The 17,156-nt window shown below is 31.6% G+C and overlaps 2 protein-coding genes across 2 annotated transcripts; one reads left to right on the top strand and one right to left on the bottom strand.

The window, feature by feature from the left end:
* Window positions 1-3,781: 3,781 nt before the first annotated feature.
* On the top strand, window positions 3,782-15,042 carry LOC126769478 (probable tubulin polyglutamylase ttll-15). The gene is made up of 7 exons (XM_050488323.1): window positions 3,782-3,938; window positions 5,833-6,602; window positions 9,507-9,669; window positions 12,642-12,728; window positions 12,889-13,091; window positions 14,289-14,505; window positions 14,860-15,042. Exons 1-7 carry the CDS (start codon window positions 3,897-3,899, stop codon window positions 14,968-14,970), a joined length of 1,593 nt encoding a protein of 530 aa, XP_050344280.1. The 5' UTR covers window positions 3,782-3,896; the 3' UTR covers window positions 14,971-15,042.
* On the bottom strand, window positions 14,967-17,099 carry LOC126769467 (integrator complex subunit 11). The gene has a single exon (XM_050488294.1). The coding sequence runs from the start codon at window positions 16,835-16,837 to the stop codon at window positions 15,050-15,052; it is 1,788 nt and encodes a 595-aa protein (XP_050344251.1). The 5' UTR covers window positions 16,838-17,099; the 3' UTR covers window positions 14,967-15,049.
* Window positions 17,100-17,156: the final 57 nt, after the last annotated feature.

Raw genomic sequence — 17,156 nt, 5'->3', positions numbered from 1 at the left:
GAGTTTCATTTACCCTCCCACCTAATGTGGGGGAAACGCGTAAATGAGTTATTCCAGCGAAAGAAAAAATAAAAAAGTCTTCACCTAGAGCAGTTCAGCAGTGGTACATTTAAATGCTGTTCCTTTTACAAATTTCAATCAAACATAAATAAGTAACGTCTTATTATATGATAATGGTAACCAGAATAAATAGGTGGATAATAGAAAACATCACTTAATAGTCATTTGTTGATATTGCATCAAATTCCTCCTGTTTTTTTTAATTTGATTTATTTTTTTATCGTGTTAGAACATAAGTCAAGTTATAAAATCGTTTTGGTTGGTTCGCATTTAACTTGGATTTCATTTCATTAATATTATATATAGTTTTAGAAAGACGTATTTGTTGAAGTTTTTTTTTAATAATTTTTTTCGAAAGATTTAGAATACCTCAAATATTGTAACTGCAGTTCGTGCTGTGTATTATAATTATTATAATAATGTTTTTATTTATCGAATATTTGTCCAATAAATTTTATTTCTATTTGTAACCAAAAAAAATATAACTGTTTTAATAATAAAAATAAATAAACATTAGAATTATATAAATTACGTATTTTTTAAATTAAATTTACAATATATAAAAAATGAAGACTTCCGTCACACGATTCGACTTCCTGTCGACGTTTCCTCAAACAAATATAATGCACGAACTCGGTACAAAGTTAGCAAACAAGTGTTTCCGAACAGGCGCCGGCGTGTCGAGAGTTGTGCGATTCGGGTGCGTGCTGCGATCGATGGCTCTTGCAGACGCACCGACGCCGGTCCCTCGAACTATCGGATGCGATATTGTATGTAAAAGCTTTAAATGCTGTTGGAAAATGGAATAATAAATGTTAACCTCCTAAATTGTTTCCTTTCTTTATATGTTTTTGAGCTTGAGAACCTCAAAAACTGTTACTAAATCAACCCGCTATGATGAAGTCGTCTGTTGTATGTACATTTACTTACAAATTATATATTTTTTTAAATATTTTTAAATTTATTTAAAAAAATATTAATTACTTAACTTTTTATATTGCTCCGTGTATTTTTTATTCATTTGTTCATTAAGTGTACTTTTCATGAATATATTGGGTACAGCGTAGACAATGAAAAGTTCTGATTAGTCCTTACCAACTACGTACCATAATGCTCCCCAGCATCCCGGCGCCCGCCGTCCTGTCTACCGTCACGTGTAAACAATCTGTAAAATAATACACCACAAACAGATCTCAGCCTGCCGCCTTGCATTATTACGATTGCTCGTTTATATTAATGTTCATTTTTATAGACCATATCGTTATAGTGCACTTTTGTTTCTTAGGAATAAATAGTGGAGAGAATAATACCTAAATTTAAATATGTTTACGACATAACATAATGGAGATGTAGAGAATTATTTATAGTTACAAAAATTTTTTTCTTGTGTGATAGTAATTGCTTTTTATAAAAAAAAATATACGTCAATTTAAATACATTTTTTAATTATACTTCGATTAATTCTTCTCTTAGTACCTCAAAATTATGTAAACCTGCATTTTAATTGTTTTTTTTTATTTAGATTATGATATCACTAGCTTCCACGAAGGAGAACAGTTGTTATGTAGCCTGTGTATTAATGCAGGGTATAAGCTATAAATATTAATTTCATCCAAATCCGCTTTGTTGTTTTTCCGTGAAAGATTAACTAAATTCTATCCATACTTAAAAACTTTCGCGTTTATAATATTCGCAGCAAAGGATTTGTATTCAATATTGAAAAAAATACAAGAATCGGGTACGAACCGACTTTCGTTTTTTCTATTTTATTTATATGTATATATTATTGCACAACAAAAAAAAAAGCCGCGATGGACCAGTGATAAGAATGCGTGAATCTTAACCGATGATCGTGGGTTAAAACCCGGGCAAGCACCACTGAATTTTCATGTGCTTAATTTGTGTTTATAATTCATCTCGTGCTTTACGCTGAAGGAAAACATCGTGAGGAAACCTGCATGTGTCTATTTTTATTGAAATTCTGCCACACGTGTATTCCACCAACCCGCACTGGAGCAGCGTGGTGGAATAAGCTCCAAACCTTCTCCTCAAAAAGGGAGAGGAGGCCTTTAGCCCAGCTTTATGAATGTCCCACTACATTCATAGGCTGTTACGGTTACGGTTGCACAATACGGTTGCACAACAACATTAAATTGCACAAAAATTAGGTTAAATCTACCTTTTGTGCGATATCTCGCTTCGCTACTGCATTCTTTAACAGCCAACGACAAGACGGACACGATTATGCAAATTAAGTTGCGGCGTTAGGTTCACGATCCTTTTTATGTTAAAGCTATTACTAAAGTTGTAAGCATGTAAAACTACATTTAATATGTTTCATTTGAAATGCTGTTTATGCCTGTAATTGGTACTTGTGCTGGGACTAGAAATATGTATAAGTTTTTTTTTTATAGAATAGGAAGGTGGACGAGCACATGGGCCACCTGATGGTAAGTGGTCACCAACGCCCATAGACATTGACATTGTAAGAAATGTTAACCATCGCGTACATCACCAATGCGCCATTAACCTTGGAAACTAAGATGCTATGTAACTTGTGCCTGTAATTACACTGGCTCACTCATCCTTCAAACCGGAACACTCTAATACCAATTACTGCTGTTTTGCGGTAGAATATCTGATGAGTAGGTGGTATCTACCCAGACGAGCTTGCACAAAGCTCTACCACCAGTACAAAGCCCAATCAGCAGTATAATAAAGTTAACTTTATCAGTACAGTGATTTTCATTATTAATAATTACATTATGCCTTCTGGACTCTCTAAATGTAAATCTACCGCTAAACAGCAATAATTAGTAGTTTTGAATTCCGTTTTGAATGGTGAGTGAGCGAGTGTGAACTACAGGCACAAGGGACATAACATTCCCAATGTTGGTGGCGCATTGGCGATACAATGGTTAATTTTTCTTGCATCGCCAATGTCTACCACCCGATAGCCCGTTTAGCCGTCCGCCTACACAAATCATTAAGAAAAATCATAGTTCTTGGATTTAATTTTAATATTCGGTGCACACCAGTTGTCATACGAAAGTGTCTATGTGTGTTGGGTGTTTCTAGTACATAGAGGGCAGTGTGGGACCTCCAGACAGCACCAACGCTACCCTGGCGTCATCGTTAATATCATTAAGCAAGATAGCGACCGAAATACATCAATGTAAAATTGTTATTTTAACTTAACCTTATTATTTTATATTATTTCATATTTTAATTAATATAGTTTTAATTATTACACTATAAATAATAAGGAAATAATTTATAATATGTTGTGGTGTTGATAGCTTAGTAGTGACTATGTTTGTGGTTTAATTGTAGACCAGCAACTACATTACATTCCTTGAGGTTTCTGCATCAGCATAACATTATCGAATAGCCATAGATTAAATAAATCTTATCTTTACTATACAATATTTTTTTTTTAAATATTACATACAGATTATTAAAGAATAATATTAACAGTATGTCATTTAAAATGTTGCATTCAAACTTACATTAAAATAATTAGTACTAGGTATGTTAATTTATATAATATTAATGTTGTATCATTTACATATATACTAGATTTATGTACATTTTCCATTGATGTGACCTTAAAAAGCCGGTGTTGTTTTAGAAAGTTATAACCGTCTCGTTCGTACTCACAGCGATTAGCGCTATCTCTTTTCATCGTGAATGAATCCATTCTCAGCGTATGTGCAGAGATCTCTGCCCGTACGCAAGTTTACGCGGTTTAAAAAATAAATAAATTTTGTGGTTTTATTAACAATATCGTGAGAATTTTTTGGTGTATAAAATGTGTTTAACAAATAAATCACAAGATGGATAAAATTAAAAATAAAAAGGCACAAAATAGGAAGGATGTAAGTATTTTTTTTTTGTGTGGGTATCACGTTTAATGATAATTGTATGTAATTAGTTCTTAAAAATTGTGTTTACGATTAATGTTATATAGATACACCTTTATTTACCCTTATCGGTTAGTTATATACATATGTATATCATTTTAAAACTAAATTATTTTTGTTCAGAGACATTTAAATAAACTAAAACTAAAATTGTTTTTTAACAAAAGTAGTACTGGTGATTTGATAACCATATAAAACTTTCTAAGGAGTCATACATCGGTAATCTACATACATACATAAGTGTATTTTAATGTAAAAACATTAATAATGGCTGTATATGTCTTGTCTTTAAAATTAACACTTTAAATTTATGAGATTATTTTGTATGAGAAAATGTATGTAAAATTACCGCCGGTTCAGAATATAGATTCTAACGATGAGAACCGGCAAAAAACTCAGTAGCTGGACTACGAAAGTGACGGACTGCACCCATGTTTAAAAACACATTTACGCTATCATATCTCAAGCGCAATTGACAACTCATTAAGATTGGCAACCGAAATACGGTTAGGAAGACAGATTGTAGTTACATATTAATATTATAAATCGAATATAGATAAGATTATGTACATTAATGTACGAATAATGTACTGTGTACTTTATTGTACACCACAAAGAGAAAAAAAATACAAAACATGGATACAGCCTAAACAAAAGTAGCATACAATTTTGGCGACCTTATCGCTACATAGCGTTCTCTTCTAGGCAACCAACGGTGCAAGTAATTACTCATAGGATATGAGGTAGGTAGGTATTATATTTTTTGTATATACTGCTACTGAGATTGTAAGAACTTGATAAGAAATATGTACATAATATCGTTTCATCCTCTACTCGAATGCAATTTTAATTCAAATAAGTATACTTTATACGATTTGCTTTTTTCAACTACTTTCGTATGGTCATTTCACAAACGAGAAAAACAGTAAAAGACTTATCAAAATAGCATATCATCATAAAATATGAATGCAGTTCTTTTTTTAATATTTCACGAGTGAGATACGAAGTGAGTTCTTACAGGATAATTATTTTGAGAACAAGAATAAAGATACTCGTATACTCATCGTAAGTCATTCCAATGGAAGAAGATCCATTCGATTCCATGGTCTGCTAATAGCTCCAGTATATTGTGCACTACAATGTCTGTAGATTATTGTGTCTTTATTTATAATACAACGCTATTCAACTGAACTACTTATATGCATTTAAATTTTACTTCCAAAGTTACGATAATAACTTCGCCGACATTCAAGACGATGATACCGCGTCAATTCAATGACAAAGTTATTTATTTGTTCTAACCTCTTGTGGTTAGAATAGGCTATTGAGACATACATATATTATATGGGGGAGAAAAAAAAATCTAAATAAGTGAAATGTGGGCGTGATGTGAAAAATTGTGATTAATATAGCTTTATTCATTTATACAAACCGATTGATATATCACAAATAATACATCATCAAATTAATATATAAGTAACTTTACATTTTATACAATTATGTAAAACGACAATTCAAAAATCTTTGTAAGAGCCTATTTGAAATAAAATATATTTTAAATTTATTTAGTGATTAAGTAATTTGTATGAATCAAATAGATAATAGATAAATAGACAATAGACGCAGATAATGTAATCTAAAAATGGCAAAGTAACAACATTATAGTCTGTTTCTATCAAAGGTATTGTAACATTGTGCCTGTTAATATAATTATATAGAAAATATAAAAAATTGACTCCAAAATAACTCGCGTCCATCACATTAATCAGCTAATATATCCTTCCCGAAATACCCATTGAGTAATGGCACATAATGTTCCATTCAACTAATCGTATTAATTTATTTTTAGAATAAACAATTATTACATCGGAACGAAAATATATCAGAAAAAAATATCGAAGAGGAAAACGTCACGAATGTATACAAGTATAGCGGAATACTGACAAGAAATGAAACCAATACAAATGTATTTTTTCTTATATGTATAATAGGTCTATCTCTAGCGATACTATTAGAGATAATAAACGTACAAAATAGAAAGGAAAATGTTTACAAAGATTATGAAACGAACAGACGACGATATTGGGTGTATTCTGCCTACAATGATGTTGAAAATAAAAACGGATTGTTGAAACACGTTCATTTAGTGCTGGAAAGGATTGGTTATGAGAAAGCTACCAATAATACTCCTTGGTCGCTACTATGGTCTCACGACTACCCATTCAGGGTACTGTATCCAAATTTGCACAGCTTAAAAACGAATCAGAGAGTCAATCATTTTCCGGGCACAGGCTTCATAACAAACAAGGTTGACTTAGCGACATCGTCTTCCAAATTTATTCCAAAAGCGTTCAAGATACCAAAAAATACCAAGGAGTTTTTACAATATGCGAGTGAAAATAGGAATGCAGTGTTTTTGGAAAAGCACAATCAACATCGAGGTGTATATTTAAAGAACGTGACCGCAATTGATTTGTTGAGTGGCGAAAGTTTCGTTCAGGAGTACGTGCAAAAACCTTTCTTGGTGGACGGACACAAGTTCGACATTGGCGTTTATGTGGCACTGACGTCTGTTGATCCTTTGCGAGTGTATTGGTACAAAGGAGATGTACTTTTCAGGTGAGCATAATTAAATAAAAAATCCTATGGTATAGTTAGCGATGATAATGAAAAATTAAAATTGAATTAATGCTTTTTAAGAAAAAAATAGTAATAAACGCCACTACCAACACTACTTCTTCCAAATATATATACATACATAGATGTAGGGTTACAATAACAAACTAGAAAATTATCATATAATCCGATCCTAAAATATCAAAAGTGCTATCAATTTTGACGATAAAAATTATAACACTTAATGGATACACGCATAGCGTATAGATATTTCACGAGAGCGATACGGAGTGAGTTCGAATATAAATCGATAAGAAAATAGCCAAAGTGTATGCAAATGGTTTATTGTTGTTGTTAAAATTATATCACACTGTATCTTCTAAAAGTACATGGACAGACGATAAATATACAAATGAGTTAACATTAATGCGATTACTAATGTCCACAAATGGATTATCTTTAACTTACTTGCTAATAACATATTTAACTTGCATTACCATGTATTTATGTGCGTGATATTTATTAAAGTAATTTAGAGAAGCAACCTGTACAATTATTCATATATATGATATATTTAATATTATTATTTAATACAATTGTAATACTAAATGGACCACCATTCTCTAATTCTTAATTTCTTTGTGATAGGGCTTTGTACAAGCCCGTTTGAGTAGGTACCACCCACTCGTGAGATATTCTACCGCTAAAGAGTTGCTCTTTACTTTATTTATTAGTATTGTTGCGTTCCGGTTTGAAGGGTGAGTGACCCAGTGTAGCTACAGGCACAAGGTACAAAACAGCTTCGATCCCAGGGTTGGTGGCGCATTAGCGATGTAAGGAATGGCTAATTTTTCTTACATCGCCAATGCCGTCTATGGGCGATGGTGGCTGATGGTGATAATATTAGTTTGATTCAGAATAGGAAAATAACAATTTTTCTTTACCTGAAGTATTTGTGATTTCGCGACGCGTCGTGACCATGACGATGGGAACCTTAGTCTTCTCGAAAAATGTCGATCAATCGAACCTTCGTTGGTATACTGTTTCCCATGTTTATTGATTTTTTATGAATCAAAATTCGTTTTCATTTCATAAAACACAATTGAATCCTAATAATTAGTTTTTATTTATTTCCTAGCTACGCGTATTTATATTGTAATATATATAAATAACTCTATTCTTTTACCGAAATTATTATAATTAGTTCAAAAATCCTCCCATCAAAGTTTGTCTGGAAGAGATTGCTGGAATAAAAGCCCCTTTGCACACCATTCTACTTAGTATCCAAATTCTGTAAAATAATTTTATAGAACTTGTGTGCAACAAAGCCTTTCTATTCTATTCTATTTGCATGAATTAAATATCTTCCAACGTGACTTGGCGCGTCTTATGAGGCTTGTTTTATTCTTTGAAAGTGTCCTTCACAATCTTTTTTTGTAATTCGACATCGTGACATATATGATATAAGGTACATAAATAAAGTATCCCATACCATTTAAAATTCTTCTGGGCAAATACCTCCTCGTGTTGAGGATCCGTTTTGGATACACACTTGAAATGCGATTTTCGTCTAAGATCCACGTGTTCTATCCTATGGAAAGTCCCTATTTTGATTTAAAAAGACAAGACAGTGGCATTTATTTATTAACCAATATATTTACAGGTAGACTGGCGAATCGGCCATCTGATTGTATGTGGTTACCACCACCCATAGACTAGAGACTTTATCGGTACTGTAAGAACCATTCCTTGCATTGTCAATGCGCCACCAACATAGGGAACTAACTCATTTTTGTAGTTACACTGGCTCGCTAACTCTTCAAATCGATCGCAGGAATACTGTTGCTGTTTGTTTGGTGGCAGAATATGTTATGAGTGGGTGGCACGGAGCACCTTATCCAGAGGCTTGCACAATAACCTATCTACAAGTCAAGTTAATTAATTTCAAGTTTACTTAATAATTATTACTGAAAAAAAAATATATTATCATCCTATCTGTAATATACATTAACGTAACATAATTTCAATGGTAAATAAGTACATTTCGATACACAGTACCATTAACGATAGCACAAAAAATAAAAAAACGCACTTCAAAAGGTTCCATACAACTTGAATAAGCTACTCGTATCTATATTTACTTAATATTTTGATATCTATTAGTGAAATTGGCTGTTTATATAAAATGTAAACTGTATATGTATGTAACCAAGGCACCGTCTAAAGTAATTACGTTATTACAAATAAACTTACTTTTAGAAAAATGAGATTTTTATACCTATACGTATACAGTGATTGTATCACTATATCCGTATTATATACTCGAAAGATCTCTGGCATATACAGTTCTTATACATAGCCTTTGTGGCTTATAGCGTACTAAATAATCAGAGATTTTAAAATTAAGCCATAGACAATTTACTACTTTTTACTGATTTAACATATTACTAACATTGTAGTACTTCATTTTATTTATTTACACACTGTTGAAATTATAATTAATCCAACACGACTGAAAATTTCAACTCAATCGATTGGACACCGTAATATGTTTTAAATTCATTTGAAATAACCTTAAAGGGTAAAGTTTACGCTTGTCTATATTTCATGATGCTTGACTGGCTTCCCAATAGAATAATTTACTTTAATTTGTCTTACTAATGAAAAATTATAATGACAAGCTCTACTGCCGTTATTAGTTTTTCTTATTTTTCTCGATAATGTTGCTTGCTATTGTTATATCCAAGGACCAAATTTCTAACAAATAAAAGACTGTAAGAAAACTCCTTCTACCGAATACTAAAAACGATACATACTTTCTAATTTATAATGACTCATCCATGTTCCATAATTTTAATATTGCTATTAAGAAAAATTTGTAATAATAATTTTTATTCCATTTTTCAGATACTGCCCAGCAAAATATTACCCGTTCGATCCAAAAAACCTTGACAAGTACGTGATTGGAGATGATTATTTACCTACGTGGGAGGTGCCGTCGCTGGCACATCCGTACACCGCCCTGGGATTCAGTATGAAGGAAGCTTTCGACCATTATGCCAAGTCTAAGGTAGCGAAAAGATTATTTCAAATCACCTTATTATCAAAAAAAGGCAACCTATTTACAAAATATTTTTGAATTTTGATGAATAAATTATTATATTTTGTTCATTAATAGCTTCGTAGAATATAGTAGGGAAATTAACTTTGCGTTTTCCAGCTCATATAGAAAAAATTGAACCCCTTATCCCAATCAAAGAACTTTAGTAATCGCTTAAATAATAAGAGACATTTTGAAATATGTGGATGCAACCTGTCCATCGTATCATTGCATCAGCTATCGTTCCAAAGTAAAGGCTATTCCGCGTTTATATATCATGAATACTAAAACACGAATTTTATGAGATGGTCACAATACGTTTTAGCTAACACGAATAAGTATTATTCGTTCTTTGAATCTAACATAATTATATACAATTTAAATGGAATGAAAATGAAGTTGGGTTAAACCCATGATCAATTTATGCAACATTGTAAACTTTAGTTCGAATCCAGTCAGCATTTTTCTTTTGTGTCATTTTAATTACTAAACAGGAGTCGAGTGTTTAACGCACTGGCGTTGGCGTTTGCCATGTAAATCCGTTCAGCAGACGATAAATAACTCGACACCATGATACGCACTTTAAAAAAGGGGAAAATAAGGCCCCCAATACACGACGCCGTTACACGACACTGTAACGTTTGTTATCTTTGAGCTCGCATAATTGTCAGAAGAATACAAGCAAGCAGTTTATTGTAAATATTATATTAAAGGAAATTAAATATGCAATTAATATATAAACTGCATAATCAAGTATATTTACACAATGTAGGGCTGATATTAGCGTTGCTTTTTTTTCCTTACTCACACGCAGCTAGAGGCGGACTGTCAATACTATCTCATGAAAGATAATCGAGATGAGATCATAGACAATTTTTAGTACTTTTTATATTTTTGACATTTTTCCTAACAAATATCAGCTAAATGATTTCATTAATTATTAAATTAAGTCCTTTTTTTACAAATAACAGTCTAATTTAATATTTTGATTATAATGATCAGTCAGTGTCTAGTAAAGACGTGATAATTTAACCATTTAATTGATCACTGCCAACTTTCCTAGTCTTTCCATACGTTCGAACTAGTACGAATCTTCTAATACCGTTTGTTCCCAACTGAATATATTTGAACGCTAATCTTGGGATGCCATTCGATATTTCACCAAACTTTAAGATAAGTGTAACTCGAATGAAAGATGAACAGGTTTAAAGTAAAGCGTTTCAATTTTCTGGCATTGGCATTCGTTACTATTATAAACAAAAAACTATATTTGCGATTCATTTGGTCAGGCATACTCATTTGAGTAGGTACCTATCAAAGAGTAGGTATCAATTATTATTCTACCGCCTAACAGCAATATTATATATAATATAACATTTTCACAATATATTGTGAAAATGTTGTATTATAAATTTATGTTGCAATTTGATAATTTAAAGACAAAATTATTCCAATCTATTTATTAATATTGTTACAAGTACAAGTTTATTGAAGTATTAATAATAGTGTTTGTTTCTTATATTGTGGTTTGTAGAATAAGCGAGCCAGTGTCTATATAGACAGAAGAGACGTGACATATTTGGTCTCACGATTAGTGACCCTTTAACAGTGTGAGGAATGAGGAAAAAAAAGAGATACAAAGAAAAGATGAAAAAAAAATATGTCTGTTTGTAATAGATAAACTTAAAAACTACTTTACCGATTTAAAAGCCTTACCGGGTAAATATTGAAAATACGTTTCTAATAAAACGTTTAAATAATATAAACTGAAGTAGGTAAAAGTTTTGAGTGGCTTAGAATTAAAAGTAACGTCTGAAGTCAGCATACGCCTAACCTGGCGCCACGTTTAGCCACTACATGTTAATATGTCGATCACCCCACCGACACGAACGCAATGGGATTAACGAATTAAGCCTTTACCATATCGATTGTCGTTCAACGTCGACATCCCATCTCGTATTACCTTGTAGCGATTTCAATGTACTATGTGTATATGTTGTAGGCCTTGTTGAAACGGAACTCCTTTGGATACAATTAACTTAAATATTCAAGGTTTATACATTTTAGTTTTGAAGCAAAATTATTTAATTTCTGTGAGGATTATAATATGAAGGTATGAGTATAAGCCTGTCAAAATTAATCCGTATGGGTATTGTGTATTGCTATAAATGCAAGCCTTATAGTGATAATTATAGATACACCATTAACGTTAAAAATGTTGGAATTGTTGGTTCAAAAAATGTTGATTAGTTATTCTTAAAATGGCTATTTTGTATAAACAACGAACAAAGATTTTATTATTTAGAAAAGTCTCGAAGACCCGGGAAGTTAATAATGTGTATTAACTTTAAAAAGATTTTAATCCATCAACAAGGAACAGTTTTTGACTCAATATATCAAATAGCTTTAAGTATCTGTCTCGAAAACAAAAGACAGTGTGTTTGCATTTCAAATAAATTAACTATAAAATTATTGACTATCAATTGATCACATATTTTTTTAATTGCTCTTAGGTCCAAGATTCTATTCTATATGAATATCTTCCCTCTGACATCCAACGACCTGGAAATTTTGAGTAAATCCTTTGACATAAGTTTACTCACCATTTATCAAATATCTAATTAAATTAATTTAAGAAAAAAATTATAATAATTATTATAATTTTTGTTATTATTTATATGTTGTGTTCAAATATTTTTTATTTAATTATAATATTTTTCTAGATATCTACTGTAGAATAACATAGTTTTCACTCATCATCATTAAACAATTCAAAATTTGAAACCGAATAATCTCATATCATATGTGACATCCATTTTAAACGTGACATTGGCAGAATATTTTGCGCTCAAATAGCGTAGATACACGCCAGAAAAGGGGAAATATATATATATATCTATGAAATTAATATATAATTATGTATATGTATTTTCTGATTTCAGGGTAAGAACACAACAAAAATGTGGGAGGAGGTACAAGAAGCTATTACAGAAGTGTTCCTCAAAAAAGAACACCATATTATTGAGGCAGTGAGTATCAATATTAGGTCATATAAAAAAATAAAAATAAATGAAGTTTTATGATAAATACGAATCGAAAATGAATATAATTGCAGAAACTATACGTGTATGTTTTTTTTTTTAATTTAAAGACCATTTTTAAAAGTTATATGTAATACATTGTCCACAGTTGAAAAATTACCCGTCCAAAGACAACTTTTTCGAAATGATGCGTTTCGATCTCGTATTGGATGAGGATTTTAGAGTATATCTGTTGGAAGCCAACATGTCTCCCAACTTAAGTTCAGCTCACTACCCTCCGAACCAGCTTCTGTATGAACAAGTTTTGTACAACCTGTTCAATCTCGTTGGAATTACAAATCTTGCAAACAAGTAAGTATATATATATATATATATATATATATATATATATATATATATATATATATGTATATATATATATATATATATATATATATACAATATAAGATAATGAGACTGATGATCTTTTTATTTTCACTGCTAATATGTAGCTGTAAGAGAATGACTCCATCATCAGCGAATGAAGCCACATTCTTCAATTGAGATTATCGGTGGCCACTGGACCATAATCTCGTCTCTTAACAACTTCTCTGTCCATACAGCAGACACAATAGATAAACAATAACCATGAGTCAAATGTGACTCACGGATCGGGGAAGTTGTTTTTAAGCCTGTTTTACAAATATTTTATTAAATACACGATGATTGGTTGAGTAATTAAGAGGTGAAAGTGTAACAAACAAATAAACTCACAAAGTCACGTTTACATTTATAATATTGATAAGGATGTATGATGTATGCATGCGGTTTTCGAAATTCATAAAAACTTCCGCGTAATCAGCCAGTTTCCGGTACCTATAAGGTATAGGCAAAAAGTTTTTACCTGTAATTACTTTCCATGGTTAAAAAAAATCAGACCAATTGTATGTTAATAAATTTCATTTGATTGAACTATTCTGTAGGCCTTTTGTATTTTTGTATTCTTACAGACATCTTGTACGGTCGTTATACTTTTATGATACAGATGTCAGCAATTATTTATCTTTATACCACTGACAAAAAACATATGTGCATACAGCAATACTATTTGTAAATATAATTCGAATTACATTATTTAAAAAAAAAGAAATATTATAACGTGAATCGTGTTCATAAATAAATAAAATAATATTAATTTTTACGTATACGATAATTATACGAAATTTAAAAGGTTTTAGTAAAATAAGAAGTTCAAAGCATTAAAACAATATGTCTATACTACTCAAGTCAAGTCAAAAATCTAAATAATATAGAAGCGTTACACTTACTTATTTATTGTCATAAATCTACCACCGGTTCGGAAATACACACCTCAGACCTCAGAAGAGCCGGCGAAAGAAACTCGGCGGATTTTTTTTATATCTCATCTTTTACAATCATAGGCAGTTTACACAATAACAGAAAAATATATTTTTTTTATCTGAAATAGCCTCAATTATTATTTATAATTTCTTTGAATAAGTAATACAATATAATTCTTAATCTAGCATAAAAAAACTTTCATTTCAGTAACAATGCAGATAGAAACAGCATGATATCATCGCAAAAAAATATAGCAGTTTACAGCCACGAATGCAGTACAATATGCAAGGAAAATTGCGAGGCGTCAGATATTTGTAGACTATGCAAACCATGCCTAGAATCTAAGTTGAAAACGAGTTTACTGAACGCTCACAGGGAGTACCTGCACAAAGGAGACTTTAGAAGGCTATTCCCGCCTCCAACGGTACGCTATAATTTTGAATCATAAAAAAATTAGGTTCATTCAGTTTTTGATCCTTCGAGCCGGATTAGAATTGTGATATCTTTTAAATTAAAATTTTAGTAATCATCATTGAAATAATTAACTAAACTAAATAGCACGAAAAATAGAAGAAAGTTGCGTAAACAGTTTTTTTATCGCTAAACTATTACTCATTTTCATTAATCATTACTAATTGTTATGATAGATTCATTCGCTTATAGTAAATAGATGCGTGAATAGATAAATATCTCATTGAAAATACTTGTAGATACGCATAATTAAATTTATTAATATTAATTGAATGATTGATGATCTTTTTATTTTTATTTTTTACAGATTCCGAATTCAAACAAAATAGAACAAATAAAGCCAGTTAATCACATGAACAAATTACAGTATCTATGGTTTCAAGGAAAATGCAATAATGACATCACTTGGTGTTTATAGAAAAAAACAACTTTTTATTTAATTACCCATTTATTAAATATTTATTACCAAAAAATAACTTTTCTTACTATACTTATAGTTACTGAACAATCGATTGTAACAAACCTAATATATAACTACCCAAATCCTCATCCTGATTAGTCCAAGACACATATATGCTTTTGGTATTATCATCATCACCTTCTACTTTAATTAGAACAGATTCAACAGATATATTACTCTCAGATATAGTTATGGACCACCCTTGAAGTTTTTCTGCTAGCAATGTTTTCAGCTTTTCAGCAGTTTTAGCTGCCGAGCCAGGATCATCAAAACGAACTGTATTTGTAAACCTAATGACATGTCTATTTATACCAATTTCATCACAAATCTCATCTATATCTAAGAATGAGAGTCTATTATCTTTAACACACAAAACTCCATGAACAACTCGTCGCCTTTTTGGATCAGGAGGCTGAGCATTATATCTAACAGCTTCTGCCTTCAATAGCCTCAAGGAAACATCGATAGGTATTTTTGTGGGTGTGTTTATAATAGCTGTTTCACCATTAGCTGGCATATAGCAATTTATCTTAAATTCTTTTTCAATTTTGTCTTTCAAGAATTCCATTTTTTGTGCCTCACCATGTACTAATAAGACATTCTTTGGTTCACAGTACTGGATCAATTGCATAATACCCTTTGCATCTGCATGTGCAGAAAATGACATATACTCTACAGCCATTTTGACTTCCACCACTTGACGATTTTCAAATTCAATCTTCTTTGCACCATTCAAAATTTTGTGTCCAACGGTTCCTTGGACACAGAAACCAGGCATAATTAACATGTTCTGCTCATATGGGGCCCATTTCTTAAATATGTTCAATGACAAACCAGCATGTAACATACCAGGAGTTGCAAACACAACCATTGCACCGGGATTATCAATGTAAGATTTATCAAATGGTTTGATGTGCTTAAAATCAAACATATTCCTTTGAACGAATGTCTTACGAATTTTTTGATTAGTCCATGTGATAAACATTTTGTAGTAATTGTTGGCTTTTTCTGTTAAACCCAAAGCAAAGTAGACAGGATACTTTAAATTCATACGCTCCCAATATGTTTCTAACAAGATACATAGCTCCTGTGCTCTTCCCAATGCAAAAACAGGAATTAAAACTTTTCCCCCTTTTTCTACACATTCATGAACTTTCTTCAAGAAATCTCTCTCACGACAACGCTTGGAATCTCTAATTGTGGTTGCATAAGTGGACTCAGATATCAGAAGATCTGGCCTGCATTTATCTATCCATGCTGCTCCCAAATGTCTGTCTGGAGTCATATTATAATCTCCAGTATAAACAACAGATTGGGATCCAACTCTTATCCAAAACATGGCAGCACCAAGCACATGACCTGCATAATAAGCTTTTATTTCTAACTCATTGTCTACCATAACAGATTGATGTAATGTGACAGCGGTGACTTTCTTAATGCAATCCTTTATCATTTGAGATGTAAAGAAATTAGATTCTCCTTTTCTTTCTACAGCAACTTTTCTCATGTCTTCCAGTAAAATGGGTGCTATAGCCTTAGTTGGATGAGTCATATAAATAGGACCCGTGTAACCTACCATCTCAGACATGTATGGCAGGGCACCACAATGGTCAAGATGAAAGTGTGAAATAATGACACAATCGATCTGACTTGTTATAGGGCCTTCTGGTACTATGTAAGAGAAGTCTGGAAACCGCCTTTCGTCATTGTATCCCATATGCATGCCGCAATCCAACATGATGTTTTTGCCGCCCATGGACAGCAGAATACAACTGCGACCAACATCTTGGCCTGCACCTAGAGGAGTTATTTTAATCTCGGGCATACTAACGGTTTTATCTTGTCACTAATAAAAATATGTAGTTTATATTTTCACAGCTTATTGCGTTTTAAAGATGAACACTGACGTAAATCATGTTTGTATTATTTTGTGTAAATTCACGAAATTATTAGGGGATACAGTCATGGTACCATATAACTTTTGAAAGTAAATTTTTAAAAACAATTAATCTTGAACCTTGAAATCACAATCAAGTTTACAATGTTTGATAATGTCTGAATAACCTCAGCAGCGATTATAATAAATGTCAGATTGTGAAGTGTAGAGTAGAGGTATCTTTATGTATAAAAAGTGTTCCTCAAAT

This window comes from Nymphalis io, chromosome 7 (assembly GCF_905147045.1).
Source record: "Nymphalis io chromosome 7, ilAglIoxx1.1, whole genome shotgun sequence".
In the NCBI taxonomy this organism is placed as follows: Eukaryota; Metazoa; Arthropoda; class Insecta; order Lepidoptera; family Nymphalidae; genus Nymphalis; species Nymphalis io.
Note: the sequence above shows the minus strand (reverse complement) of the source record. Positions and strands in the feature narration are given on the sequence as shown.

What these genes read in the sequence shown, in the direction of transcription:
- LOC126769478 (XM_050488323.1), top strand. Translation starts at nt 3,897, where the DNA reads ATGGATAAAATTAAAAATAAAAAGGCACAAAATAGGAAGGAT. An exon ending in AACACCATATTATTGAGGCA is followed by an intron (nt 12,729 to 12,888) that starts GTGAGTATCAAT and finishes CATTGTCCACAG; the next exon opens with TTGAAAAATTACCCGTCCAA. An exon ending in GGCTATTCCCGCCTCCAACG is followed by an intron (nt 14,506 to 14,859) that starts GTACGCTATAAT and finishes TATTTTTTACAG; the next exon opens with ATTCCGAATTCAAACAAAAT.
- LOC126769467 (XM_050488294.1), bottom strand. Translation starts at nt 16,837, where the DNA reads ATGCCCGAGATTAAAATAACTCCTCTAGGTGCAGGCCAAGATGTTGGT.